This window comes from Rhipicephalus microplus, chromosome 1 (assembly GCF_043290135.1).
Source record: "Rhipicephalus microplus isolate Deutch F79 chromosome 1, USDA_Rmic, whole genome shotgun sequence".
Taxonomy (NCBI): Eukaryota; Metazoa; Arthropoda; class Arachnida; order Ixodida; family Ixodidae; genus Rhipicephalus; species Rhipicephalus microplus.
Window position 1 is genome coordinate 230,834,056 of NC_134700.1, and position 13,027 is coordinate 230,847,082.

Here is a 13,027-nt window from a genome sequence, read left to right on the forward strand (position 1 = left end):
TCCTGACCTGTTCAGATAGCGGGGTTCCTATGGGAGCGCGTGTCCCCGCTCTCGTTCAACCGCTCACCATTGGTGGCGCTACCTATAACCTGTTCGTCTGTTTCTTTACGGTTGTTTTGTAGGCGCTGGTATAAGAATGCCTGCATTCTGTAGTGAACTGGCGGCATATATGTGACTATTTCTTCCCATACATTGCTGGTTAAGCAAGGTGTTCAGAGCGCTTGAGTATTTATAGCACACTGGTTGACAAACGTGGGAACCCGTAGATTTACACGATGTAGGGCAGCCTATGCGTGGTAGCGTGCATTTTATTGCAAAAAAATTCTGAATGTCTTTTAGTATTATTATTTCTGAATAATTCTAAATTTTGGATCATAAATACGCACTACGAGTGCTTTGTTGGTCAAAATTTGACCACAAAGAGTGAAGATGACGTCAGCGAGCAGGTGCTGACTAGCGCCACGCCGCTCGTAGGTGACGGCCCTAGCGGCAGAAGGTATGAACTAGAACGTGGGCGCTGGAAGAGGTGCTCTCTGGGCAGGTCAGGAGTGTAGTAGGTCATGTTGTAGAGCTTTCGCTTAGCGTGTCGTCGCCGCCGTTGCTTCCACTACGACTGCGGTTGTAGTGATCTCTCCGCGTGTGAAGCCCCAACCGAACTTCACTTGGCTGGTGTTCAGCGAGAGGAGTTCTCCTCTGGAGGCTCTCATTGTATCGCATTTTTCGACGTTTGACGAGTAGCAGTATGACACGTAAGTTCCAATTGAATAGTTAAGCCTAACGGCACATTTTTTTTTTCTTCCGTCCTCGTTTCATCAGCGAACGTAAACCGCATTCATCTAAATTATTCTGATGTATGCAGAACCTGTTTATGACGTCCTGCGATTGAAGTAACGTATTGTGCGCGCCTTCAGCGCTACAGTATTGTTCAGAAGCGTGGTGGCCTGTTGGTACTTGGCGGTGCAGGGTCTGGGTGGCATGGAAGATGAGGTCGCTCCGGATTGATCCGTAAATGGACAGGTTTTCCGCTTCCTTGGGGAGATGCTGTTATGTGTGGCCTCGCAAATTAACTGATGCATTTCGCAAATTTACTTATAAGGTCGCACTGTTCGTTACAGGCGGAAACCAGCGCGAACTTGCCCGCGCCAAGAATGCGAAGAAGCAGCAGGAGCTGACGAAAAAAAAAGGTGCCAATGACAAAGACGGCAACAAAGGGCTGAGCCTTGAGGAACGTCGCCACAGGTAATGGCCTAAACACGCGCAAGGGTCATAAAGTTCGTTGCGCCCATTCTAGAGTGCCACGCAACGTTGCGGCGAATGATGACCATTCATTGGCCTTTCTCGGGAACTCGCAAGGCGTCGAGCCGATCTTGAGCATGACTGCCATTCACAGAATATTGGTGGTCACGTGGCCGCTCTAGCGTGCGCCTTTTAAGTCTAGGTGTCAAATTATCCCTTGCGGACGATATAGGTTGAGACTGGGACGAAGTTGAGCGCAAAATTTACTAGTATTGCAGCGTTGTTCAGAACCGACGCTACCGATCAGCATATGAGTGTCTTGTGCGACTTTCGTTCAATTTGGCGAATCCGTCGCAATTGTACAGCGGTTATTGGTTTGGTGCTACCCATATGACGATACTAAACGGTGCTTTAGTGACAGCAGGGTCTTGTATCATTTGCGGCGACCCAGCAACGATAGCCGACATTTGTATTAGCTTTCTCGCTTGTCGACTGTGTGCTCGCAATGCACTCATCTGGTACGTGCGTTTTTCATTATTTTAATGCCACAGTTATGAGCTACATGGTGCTGAAACATCTTTAGTGAAAATGCAGTGTTAAACGTGTTTACAGAGCAATCATTGCGGCTCTGGTGCGAGTGTGAAAAATAATCGATCGTGGAGCTCATTCGCAGAACTTTTGAGTTGTACTATTAAGCAACATTCTAGTTGAACACAAATTTACATTTCGCACATGCATTGTCTTCAAACTGTGAAGTGTTGATAGCACCGCACCCCGTCAGGACTTGTAGAAAGTGTCTTGCAATGTGTCTACCAAATAAATCTCAACTTTCCCAATGTAGAAGCTTCATGTGTATTTCAGTTAGCATGCAAACACTTGATGTTGAGTGTTATCTCTTACAACTAAGCAATTCTGAGAAATGTTGACTTACCATTGTAAGCATCAAAATTCGATGCAGCACGTGCAGCGAGTGTGTGAGATGGCGACCTCGCTGCTAACACCTCTTGCGGATGGTGCCGATTGCATACAACCTATAATATTTTAGTGTGTCCCCTCTTAGTAAGGTGTTCAGCAGCCCAGCTGCTAACATAAGTCAGCTACGAGTAAAGTTTTAAATTTTTAGTACTTAACATTCAAAGAGCAAGTGCTGAAAATTGGCAACTAATTAATGGCTGTACTTGTAGTGGTCATAATGGCATCAAATGTCTTTCACGATATGCATAAAGTGCTGGGCAACTTAATTTCAACTCCTGTGAATAATGGAGCAGGGTGGCTGAAAATTGTGCACTCAACAGAAACCCAAGTCCTAAAAAGAAGGCACGGCAGCCAAAGTAGCCGAAGGCACCAGGCTTTATCTGGTCTTGCCATCGTTGAACAGGGACCCTACAGTTTCAGTAACGTGCCAGTCAATTTTTCCCGATAACCTCCACTGCTGCTAATATAGTGTAGGCTGATTGTAGTGCCTCCATGCGTCTACACAGAATACTAGCAAGGCTGTGGCCTTCAACATTGGGCAGCATCATGAACTGATGTCGGAGGCTATGTATGTCTAGCCTTATGCGTGCGTTGATCTGCCCATCACGTACTGTCTGAGGACCGAAACAGCTGGAGGAAACATGCACATTTCTGTTTAAAGACCGAAGGCTACAGTTGGAGGAAAGAAGCCCTGGAGGCTCCAATAGGCTTTGATTGGAAATAATTCATGCATTTGGTTTGCTGTGCTAAACATTTTTACACAATGGACTACTGGAAATTGACAGTGTGAACATGTGCAAACTTTCATTTGCCCATTGTATCTCAGGATCACGTGGAACATAACCCCGTACTGCTGCACGACAATGTATAATTGCACGCAGGTGTGCATTGTGTGTATATGATATGCCTCCAATTTTCAGCTATGCATAGTTGGAAGTTGGTACACTTGTTCATTGTTCTACGACAGTGTAGTGGTACGTTACCTTGTGTTAGACATCCGATTGAAAATGACTCCGCAAGTTTAAGCTAAAAAAAAAGAAAAGGCCATCTTCATTAAAAATACGCTTGCGAAATTGATTTTTCTCTGCTCCTTTAAATGCATGGTAGGATCGTATCACCGACATTGCAGCCGCATTTTCAGTGGTGGCGAAAATTCTTAAGGTCGGTTTACTTACATTTAGGTGCTTATAAATAATTCCCAGGTGCTCTAAACTTCCGAGGCGATCTGTTAATCATATTGTAGTTTTGGGACGTAAAACATTAGTTATATTATTAAATGCAAGACTATTTACAAAATCGGTGCTGGATATTGTAGAGAAAGTGTTAACTTTGGCTTGGCATTGTCATCGTGATGACAAATTTTGGCCATCACGTTCAAGGTTTGCTGTGCGTTAATAGTTTTTCAACATGAACTGAATGCATGAATTTCCTTTTTTGTTCTCAAGAATACATTTCAATTTATACATTGTAACTTGGTACGCTGCTGGAAGCAAGCGAAATAGTACCTTAAGAGTTTTATTGGCAGTAAATTTCTGTGGTGGTTCTACGAATACAACACAGCGAGTGAGCAGTGCAGCAATCAGAAACCTGCGGCGAGCGAGTCGAGCAAACCCAGGTTCGTCTCATCGCGAACCCAGTAGCTTAGTATTGGCTTCGCGATGCTACGGTTCGTCTCTTCTTCACAATGTGGAGAATATGGTGAAAATTTTGCCACAAAGTACGGTCATGGGACAGTGTGCTTCATTCAGCATTATTGAATAGTTGGGCTAGAATTTTCTGACCCACATTTCTGTATTTCTTTACAGGGATGCAGAAATGATGCGCTTGAAACAGAAGAAAGCGGCAGAAGGTGGACAGAAGGCCTGAGGCTTGTTGGGAGGCCATCCCTCCCAGTGGAAACCGACGATGTTGCGCAGTGTCCCCTCAGAAACGCCCAAAAAGCATTCAAGCTGCACAACTTCCAAAGGAAAATTGACACGAAAGCGGCATCTCAATTTTGAGCATGCTGGAAGGGGTGGGACTTTGCATGCAAACTTTTCAATGTATCTTTCTAGCTGCTGACTGGTGTCCCAACAAGCGACGATGAGGCTTTTGTAACTAAACTTTATATATTGGTGGTGCTTGCTGTAAATAAAATTTTTAAGGCACTTTTTTCCGTTCCCGGTCTCTGTGTAGTTTCGTTCTCGGCTGCCTGCGGGTTTGCTCAGTCGGAGCTGATGAAAAGGCCAGATAGTGGACAAGCATGTGTGCCTACAAGGACAAGCTATTTGAAAAAAACTTTAGATTGTAGTTGGCTTTCTTGATTAACAGCGCCTCTATTTAAATGTGCCTTTGCATAGAAAGTTTCACATTTATGAACACCTGTATTGAGGAATGGTATTCTTTATTTTTGGTTTTCCTATAAGTTAATGTTGCAAGCTCTTTAGAGCACTAAGAACACGACAAAACAGGTTTTTATTGTTGATGGAGCCATGCAGGAGAGGAAAGTGCAGTTCAAAGTGCAACATGGCTTTGAAAGCTTCAGGAAAGTTTGGTTGGACTTGTTGGTGCATCCTCTTGCCAAGGATCCTTCACGCAATGTTCATGCTCCGACTAGGTGAAAGTTTCACCTCAGTTAGTGCACGCTTGTGTTTCTGTGATGCTGGAATTATCGCTCTCAAAACAACTGGAAACGGCAGTTACAATTGCAATGTAACAGTCATCTTCTCTGGAGTCCGTAACTGCTAAGCATTTCTGTGCAGCCTTGGCTCGCACTGCCTGATGATTCCGGCTCTCCGTAATGTAACATGTTACTTTTCACAACATTAGGAAAACTATAGAATTGACAAGATTCACTTGCTCATGCACGGGTTTACAAAAGCCGCAGCTAACCTTTGCAGCTTAAAACATTCACTGCTTAATAAACAACTACTGCACGGGCACAAGCTGTTTCATGTGCCACTGTAGTCTTCTGAGCCGCACATTTGTTCCAAGTCATTAATTCAGAAAATTTAGTCAAAAGGACACTTGCTCCTGTTAGTGAACAGTCATGAATTAAATTTTCCTAGATGAAAGTTGCCCAACGAAGCTGCAACTCGCTGGCATTTTTAAGTAAAGCAGTAATAATGCTCTCACTGACAATTTTTATCTTCAAGTTATATTGGAAATTTCTATGTAAAATTAGTGCTGTTGTACTTTTTATTCATGAGCACTGTTCACGAAGTTTGGAATATAGAGGGTCTGTCCCAAATGTTACCGGAGTTTTTTTATTAAATGCGTACTGCAAGCACACTTGGCATCTATCTGCGTATCTATATAGCTATCTACATCTGAGAGCTCTCATGATCACACCCTTAACTTAGGGCACACCAAAATTAGTACGGGAGGGTAAGATGGTTTGTTGAATACAACTCGCTCGTCATGACATCAATAATGTCTCAATGTTATCGCGTAAGGTACTCAAACACTTTCGAAAAAACAGTGGCACATTTCTGGGGATGGGTATGTGCCACAGGTGATAGACATATTATATCTATCCAGGAACAGTGATAACATGTCAGTGTCCCGGCAGGAATCGAACCGTACCATTCTGTATGGCAATGAATACCACCGAGCCATGCCAGGCCTCGAATATACTTTTCAAATAGACCCTAATGTTCGTGTAATGTCAATTGTGGTTGTAGTGTAGGATATTCGATTTTATAAACATTAGAGATGTACTCCTTCGATACAGTCGTCATGTCGGGTTGACGCAAGTTGTACTTGGGTGCTATCCGCTGAAGTTGATTTGTGTAGCAGTTTTGAGGGCTATCCTGGTGTGCACCAGCGCATTGAATTGCACCAGCGCAACTTTATTGAATCTTTGACCGACTAACTTCATTGCATGAAACTGCTCTGAAAACTTGCCCATTTTTTGTCTCGATGAGGATGCAGCAGATATTTCTGCACAACTATTTGACCAGCGTCAATGACTACTCGCAGGCAACCGAAACTGGACTCATTTTGAAGCTTATATCCCCCACTAACTTATGCACCCAGAGTGTCACCCTACCAGGTGGTGCTGCTGACTTCCAAAAAAAATTCTGGTAACTTTTGGGACAGACCTTGTTTGACAAACAATAAAAAATACTAATACATCTATGCAAATGATGCACACGAATTGCTAATTGATGAATGTTGTGCTCCAGAAGTATGATTTTCATGCAAGTTTTCAGGCCCAGTCTGAAATCTGTGAGATTAAGTCTGATGCTGTGAGATAGGTGCGTCGGAGGCGAAAAGCAGCACACGTCGGGGAAAGTACTGAGGAGCTATCATGTAGCCAAGCAAGGAAGGAGGCACGCTCTCTCATAAAGGAGGATTGGCAGAGGCACACAGTCATGGGCAGACTGAAAACGAAACACAACATGTGCCTGTGTGTAGTCGTTTCGAGGCGAAGCTTCTTATGCCGTGGGTCGTGTGTCCGTGATGTATGTAGTAGTCGTAATAGTAGGTAGCCACCTCTCGTTTAGTCTTTGGAATGCCGGCTGGATGGTGATACTTCTATATAATGAATATATGATGAAAAGATGCGAGATGGCGGAGTGTTCACTGGATGGACGGAAGCAAGAACGAACGGACAGACGAAAGCGCGGACGGACTGACGAACACTTTGCCCTACTCATCATCATTCAGTCCATGGATATGCTATGATTTTTTTCTCTAGCGCTGTAGTAGCCAGATTGTCTTGGGAAATCGCTATTGGCTGTGTGTGCATACCGCACGTAGCTGAGAGGAAAAGGGTGCAGCTACATAGGCAAACGGAGCCAGTTCGATCACGAGTCGGTCAGCCTTCATGACTCAAAGCGCCGGTCACGAGCTGAACAACACCAGCAAAAGGCGTGCAGAGGGTTTCTCAAGGAACTGCAGCTATGACATGTAATCTAACAATGTCTAAAGCATCGTACATAAAGTGCTCATAAAGGGAACTGCACACTCATATACGTTTGCACGCAACTCGTATTAATGAAGTGAAGTGACACCATAGTTTATTTTTTTTTTTACTGGACAAATCGTTCTAACTGCACAATGCTACTGGAGATTCGTTATGAAATGCTGCAAGCCTAGTTCCACACAAAGCAAGTCGTCTGAGCACGGCAGTAATGCACGGTGCCATGATATGTGGGTTGGCATGCATACAATAAGCACTTTAGAGCTGATACTCCTTAGAGTTACTGACAACTGGTCAGAATGTTTGATCACATCACTGTAAAAATGAGATGACCATGAAATATGCAGACAGATTCCGACCCTCCTGCAAGTAGGACTTACACATTTACAGTGAAAGCTGTCATAAGATCACAACAACGGTCATGTTTGGCACCGTAGTTGTCCACTGCCGCTCCCCATAACCACTCTCATGCTAAATAAAAAAATAACAACAAAAAACCCCGAATAGAATGGCATTCAAACCCAGGCCTCCTGCATGGCTGCCAAGTATTTTACCACTGAGCTGCACCAGTGCTTAAAGCTTTGTTGCAAACTGACCCCTGGCAGAAATCACATTAATATGGGTAATTAAGAGTTTTAGAACAGCAAAAGAATAACCATGCATCAAACAATGCGAGTTGCACAACAAGTGGGTAGTCGAAATGCTCCAACCCTTGCAAAAGCCTCGAACATAACTTTTGGGGGCGAAGCTCTTTAAGACGTGGGTCGTGCGTCACCGATGCATGTAGTAATAGTAGCAGTAGGTAGCCATGGCACCTCTTGTTTAGTCCTTGGAACCGCTGGATGGCGGTTCTTGTATATGATGAATATATAATGAAAAGGTGCGAGATGGCGGTACGTGGAGTGGTCACTACATAGACGGACAGACAGATGGACGGACAGATGCTCGGACTGACAGATGTACGGAAACAAGAACGAACGTGCAACGGGAGTACGGTCGGACGCATTGACGAACACTTTGCCTCACTCATCTTCATTCACTCTGTAGATATGCTGTAATTTTTTCATCGTAGTCAGCCACAGCATTAACAAAATGCATATAATTTTTTGCAAGTGCGTAGTTGGTACCACGCTTCTCCAAAGAATGGCATAATCGATACACAAAACTATGATTCATGGCGTAGTTGGTACCCTATAAGTGTGCTTGTAGCAGTTGCCCAAACAGCGTTTTAAAAAGGCTGTACAGTTGCCGCTCTTTGAGCTTTAACTGTGATCGTGCTGCATGTTCTGTGCGGGCCTGGTGGTTTTTAAAGATGGGCGGGCAGTTTTAAACAGTGGGAATGTCGCACAGCCTAGCGGAGGAGCTTTGAAGCTGGATTTAAGTCTCACTTCGCTCTATCTAGCCACGTAGTCTGATGCTATCATGGGCGCTATAATTAGTCTGCAACGTTGTATACTATTATTAATCTAGCCTGAATAATTAATTTTAGGTTCAAAGTGATTTTGGTTAAATAATCTCGAATCGAATTCGAATAGTCCCTCTCATATTAAAGAGAAAAATAAACATATTTGTCATGACTCAACTAAATGGCACAATGTTTTTTTAAAGAATTACAATAAGGCATGTGCCAATACCCTTTTTGGTTCAGAGGAACTGGAAGCACCATTGAATAGTAGCAAGATTTGGTTTTCTGTAGAATTCAACTGATGACCTGTAAAATACATTGTTTTAAAACTTACTATATACTAGGAGAATATAATCTCGTATGACAAGCTATTAAAGTTAACAAATATGCTTAGTCCTTGGAATGTCTGCTGGATGACGGTACTCGTATATGATGAATATATGATGAAAAGATGCGAGATGGCGGTACTTCGAGTATTTACTAGATGGACAGGGTGCACAGACACACAGACCGACAGACGCTTCGCCCCACTCATCGTCATTCACTTCGTGAATATGCTGTGATTTTTTTGGCTTCTCTGTTTCTGTAGGCCTCTCTTTATCTGACCAGTACTATTTAACAAATACAAAGATGACATCTTAGTGAGAAATGACACTTTAATTGTGTAGCAACATTATTCACCAGTTACGATTCCTGGAGCGAGTTTTTTTTTAGGGGCAAAGCTCTTTAAGCGCATGGTTCGTGCATCCTCGGACTATGTATGTAGTAGTAGTAGTAGTAGTAGGAATAGTATAAGTACTCGTAGGTAGCCATATCTCGCTTAGTCCTTGGATTGTACACCTGATTACGGTACTCGTATTTGATGAATACATGATGAAAAGATGCGATACGGTGGACTTGAGTGTTCACTAGAAGGACGCACAGACTGGCAGTCGCTTCACCCCACTCATCATTATTCAATCCATGGATATGCAGAGATTTTTTCTTAGAGAAAGTCAAGTTCAGCCCCATTAGTAAGGTATTCTGCAGGTCATCCAAATTGGGTGGAAGCAACAGGCTCAAATTTCACCTCTCTGCAATGAGACAGCACATAGTTGCGGTTTGTGCCAGAATGTCTAGTGGAACTATATTTACTGCGAAGCTGCATGCAGAGTTACGTCATGCATGGTTGCATGCCATAACTAAATGCATTTATTTAACCACTGTATTCTATTTAATAAAGTAAGCTATAAATACTGCCACCTGTGGTTCAAGTGTTTGCCGTGGTGTTATTTTCATACAATATGCAGAAGCACGAGTATCTGGTACAGGGTAAGCATAAGTAAGAGGCTGGCATTTCATGCAATGGTGGTTTAAATATAATGGCACTAGTATGTGTACAGGTGCACAACTCTATTGTTTAAACGGTCAATTGAGAATAACTGAAAAATGCAACACTGGAACCTGTCAGCTTTCATGACAAAGTTCAGCGACAGTGGCTCAATTGCAAATGTGCCAATTTTCACATGTTGCAAAGATGAGACAAAACGCAGATGATTCAATCGGGATTTTTTTTTTTCTTGCATAAAACAGCTCTGCAGTACAACTGCCAAAGCGCACAAGGTCATGGCCTATTTGCAGAGTGTATATTAAACAATGTGCACAAAATGTTTCAGAATGATTGATAGATATTTTAGAGACACTTAATTGAAAGTTCTAGTGAATCCTACGGCTCAACAGACTAGAAAAGCTAGTGTAAACAAAGGCGTAGGTATAACAGGAAACAGAAGTATATAGAAAGACAGCATAAAATGCAAGATAAACAAGTTTTAGAGTAAACGTAAAAGACTATAAAACATTGGTTCACTTTTGTGTTGTTCATGTAAAGCCAAAAAAGGTTGGTCCTCGAAGTACAAGCGTAAATGCTTCACACAATTTTTCAACCTATGTAAAGCAAACAGTGGAACGCACCACAGGAACTGTGTTCAGTGCTTTGTAGAGCCAAACAAGTGCATATGTGTTTGTTCCTACAATACAGTTACCTTTTGACCGACCTCTGCAAATGTAACAACACGCTTCGACACATAAGTTAAATGGGCCAACTCTCTTTGCATGCCCAAAGCAACGCCTTGCAGCATAAATGATCTGCCAAGACCTTCGAGGTCTTGAAAACCATCTCATAACGTGAGGATCATGTGATGTCACTCACACTTGCAATACTACCCGCAGTGACACACCTCTGCACTAATCAACAGCAGATGCAATGCGCTCAGGAGATCACAGCGCCATGCTCACAGGCCGCATTTAAACTCACGGCATCGCAGTTTCTTTCGCAGTCTGTTTGACAACAGAAAAAGTCTGTTTGCAGTTTTTTTCACTGCTTGTCCATTCGTTTACTAATGCACCAGCATGGCAGGTCTTTTAAGTCTCTTGTAACCATGAGCTAGCACAGTGCTCAATCAGTTACGAGTCCACACCGCACACCACACGAAAGAACTTCGGTCAATGGTGAAGGATGGTTGTAGCTAGTCGTGTCATATGCCACTTTGGAGCAAGTCCTGAAATAGTCTGCTAGCCTGCAGACATGGTGCACAATGCTAGGCACTGTGACTTAGAGTCTTAATGCAATGGCCTTTTCAAGCAGCAGACTACCTCTGTAGCTATCACTACTAGGAGGTACCTCGACTGGTACATGGCATTTGGCTGCTCACACACTACACAAGTAGATGTCACCTCTCAGCTTTTCAAGACTGCATCCTTTTTTGCATGCCACACGTGACTTAGCAGCCAGCTTCTTGCACTAAAAAAAAAGACTTCTTAGATGTCATCGTCTCTGTAAGGCTTGACATTGGGCATCTTCGGTGTACTACTGTCTTTGGAGTGGTACGGTGTCACCGGTGCCTGTATGACGCCATCTTCGGGAAAGGTGCTCGTGTGCATCGGCAAACCGGAGTAGCGTGCACTGCGGCCACCCGTGGCATCTCGGCTGCTGGAAGGACCACCGCAACAAGTGGTCAAGCAGTTGGTCTGTGTCACCAGCACAAGGCCGGCCACGGATACGATGACCACGCAAAGGGTCATCAGGGCGACGGTCATGGCCTTGTACCAGACTGCCGCAGTGTTGAGCCTCGCCAGAAGGACCTTGGACTGGCAATATCCGCCGTCCACCAAGTCGGCATCACCGAAACAGCGCATACATTGGTCATCACTTGGGCCTCGGCATGCACGACATGAATAATGGCAGTGCTCACACGCGAGCGATGTAGTTCTCTCGGAGGAACCGGCTAGCGGCAGTGAAGAGGATGGCGGCGACGGGTAGGTGCCATCCGGGCATTTGTCGACGCAGCCAGACCAAGTGGCATACTGGGGATATGGGCATTCTGCAAGGTAGGAGTATGCCACAAAAACATGCGCAGCTGCATTAGAAAAGGCTGCTCCTTTACACTCATTCATAAGGTCGACAAAAACAAAGGAAACATGGAGTGAAATCATAGGTTTGTTAGCATCTAAAAATCAACTTTGATGGTTTACCTTTTTGACCATCCCAAACTGCAACTTAAAGGCGTAAAAAATAAAAATACGCATTATTTAAGAGCGGTACCTTCTTTCAACTATGACTAATGAAGAAAATATACCTTATTGTGTGTTTCTTTTACGTGACGCATTGATAGATTGTTCAATTAGTCTCTCTGGCTGAATTATTCTCACCGACTGCATCTTTTTAATATATACCAGTTATCTTTAAGAGTGAGCCTAAAATGTGGTCATCTCGGCACGTAATTGACAATTTGCAAAATATGGTAGTAATTGTGATTTCTGGAAAGCTTTTTTTTTCCAAACAGAACACTCATTTCCAGATCAGCTTTTTCACTCTTTGCGCTTCCCTCCACCATTCAACTGAAGGTATGCGAAGACTATAAATCATTTTCAAAAGTTACTCTGAGAGTCACGCTACATTGTTACTCCTCAGCCTACACATTGTAACCAAGGAACCTGTCTTCAAAGGACATAGTTTCACTAGAAGCACAAAGAGCAATACAAGCAGTCTGTAAATGAGACTGTTTGGTTGGAAAGAAATTTTTCAGAAAAGCTGACCCACGATTTTTTTTTTGCACATCGAGAACTGACAATAATAACGTTTGGCTAAAATGTAGGGCTTGCACAAACTATGTGAAGAGTGCGAATAGTCCACATGGTTAAGAGAACAGTTGGCGTGAAGTTTCTATAGTGCATAGGCACACTGCAAGAATATTTTCAACTTTAAAGAAACTAGTTTTACTGTCAATCAATAGTATGCTCTGGTTCCCACTGTTGAAAATTTGATGTCTATTGTAAGCCCTGATCTACACCAGTTTTAACACAAGCTGTAACAAGCGTTGTTTTTTACAGTGTTCATCTTAGCATACCTTTTGTAGATTTTTTTTACTGAGTTTTAATGGAGGGTTAAAACATTATGTTGCTTAGTCAGCAAAATATGCTTCGGTGTGCGAGACTAGAAATGCACTGCACAAACAGGAGTAATTCTC

At 43.3% G+C, this 13,027-nt stretch overlaps 2 protein-coding genes across 4 annotated transcripts in view; one reads left to right on the plus strand and one right to left on the minus strand.

Moving 5' to 3' along the window:
• The first annotated feature begins 543 nt into the window (after positions 1-543).
• Positions 544-4,363, plus strand: LOC142811585 (modifier of protein aggregation 4). The gene is made up of 3 exons (XM_075891585.1): positions 544-749; positions 1,116-1,239; positions 4,017-4,363. Exons 1-3 carry the CDS (start codon positions 743-745, stop codon positions 4,075-4,077), a joined length of 192 nt encoding a protein of 63 aa, XP_075747700.1. The 5' UTR covers positions 544-742; the 3' UTR covers positions 4,078-4,363.
• Positions 4,364-10,857: 6,494 nt separating this feature from the next.
• LOC119159553 (proprotein convertase subtilisin/kexin type 4-like) overlaps positions 10,858-13,027 on the minus strand; it is a 247,366-nt gene continuing 245,196 nt past the window's right edge. For all 3 annotated transcript variants that reach the window (XM_037412354.2, XM_075891583.1, XM_075891582.1), the window contains one exon: positions 10,858-11,881. In XM_037412354.2, the coding sequence (XP_037268251.2) occupies positions 11,319-11,881 (563 nt within the window). In that variant the 3' untranslated portion in view covers positions 10,858-11,318. The remainder of the gene's footprint in view (positions 11,882-13,027) is intronic.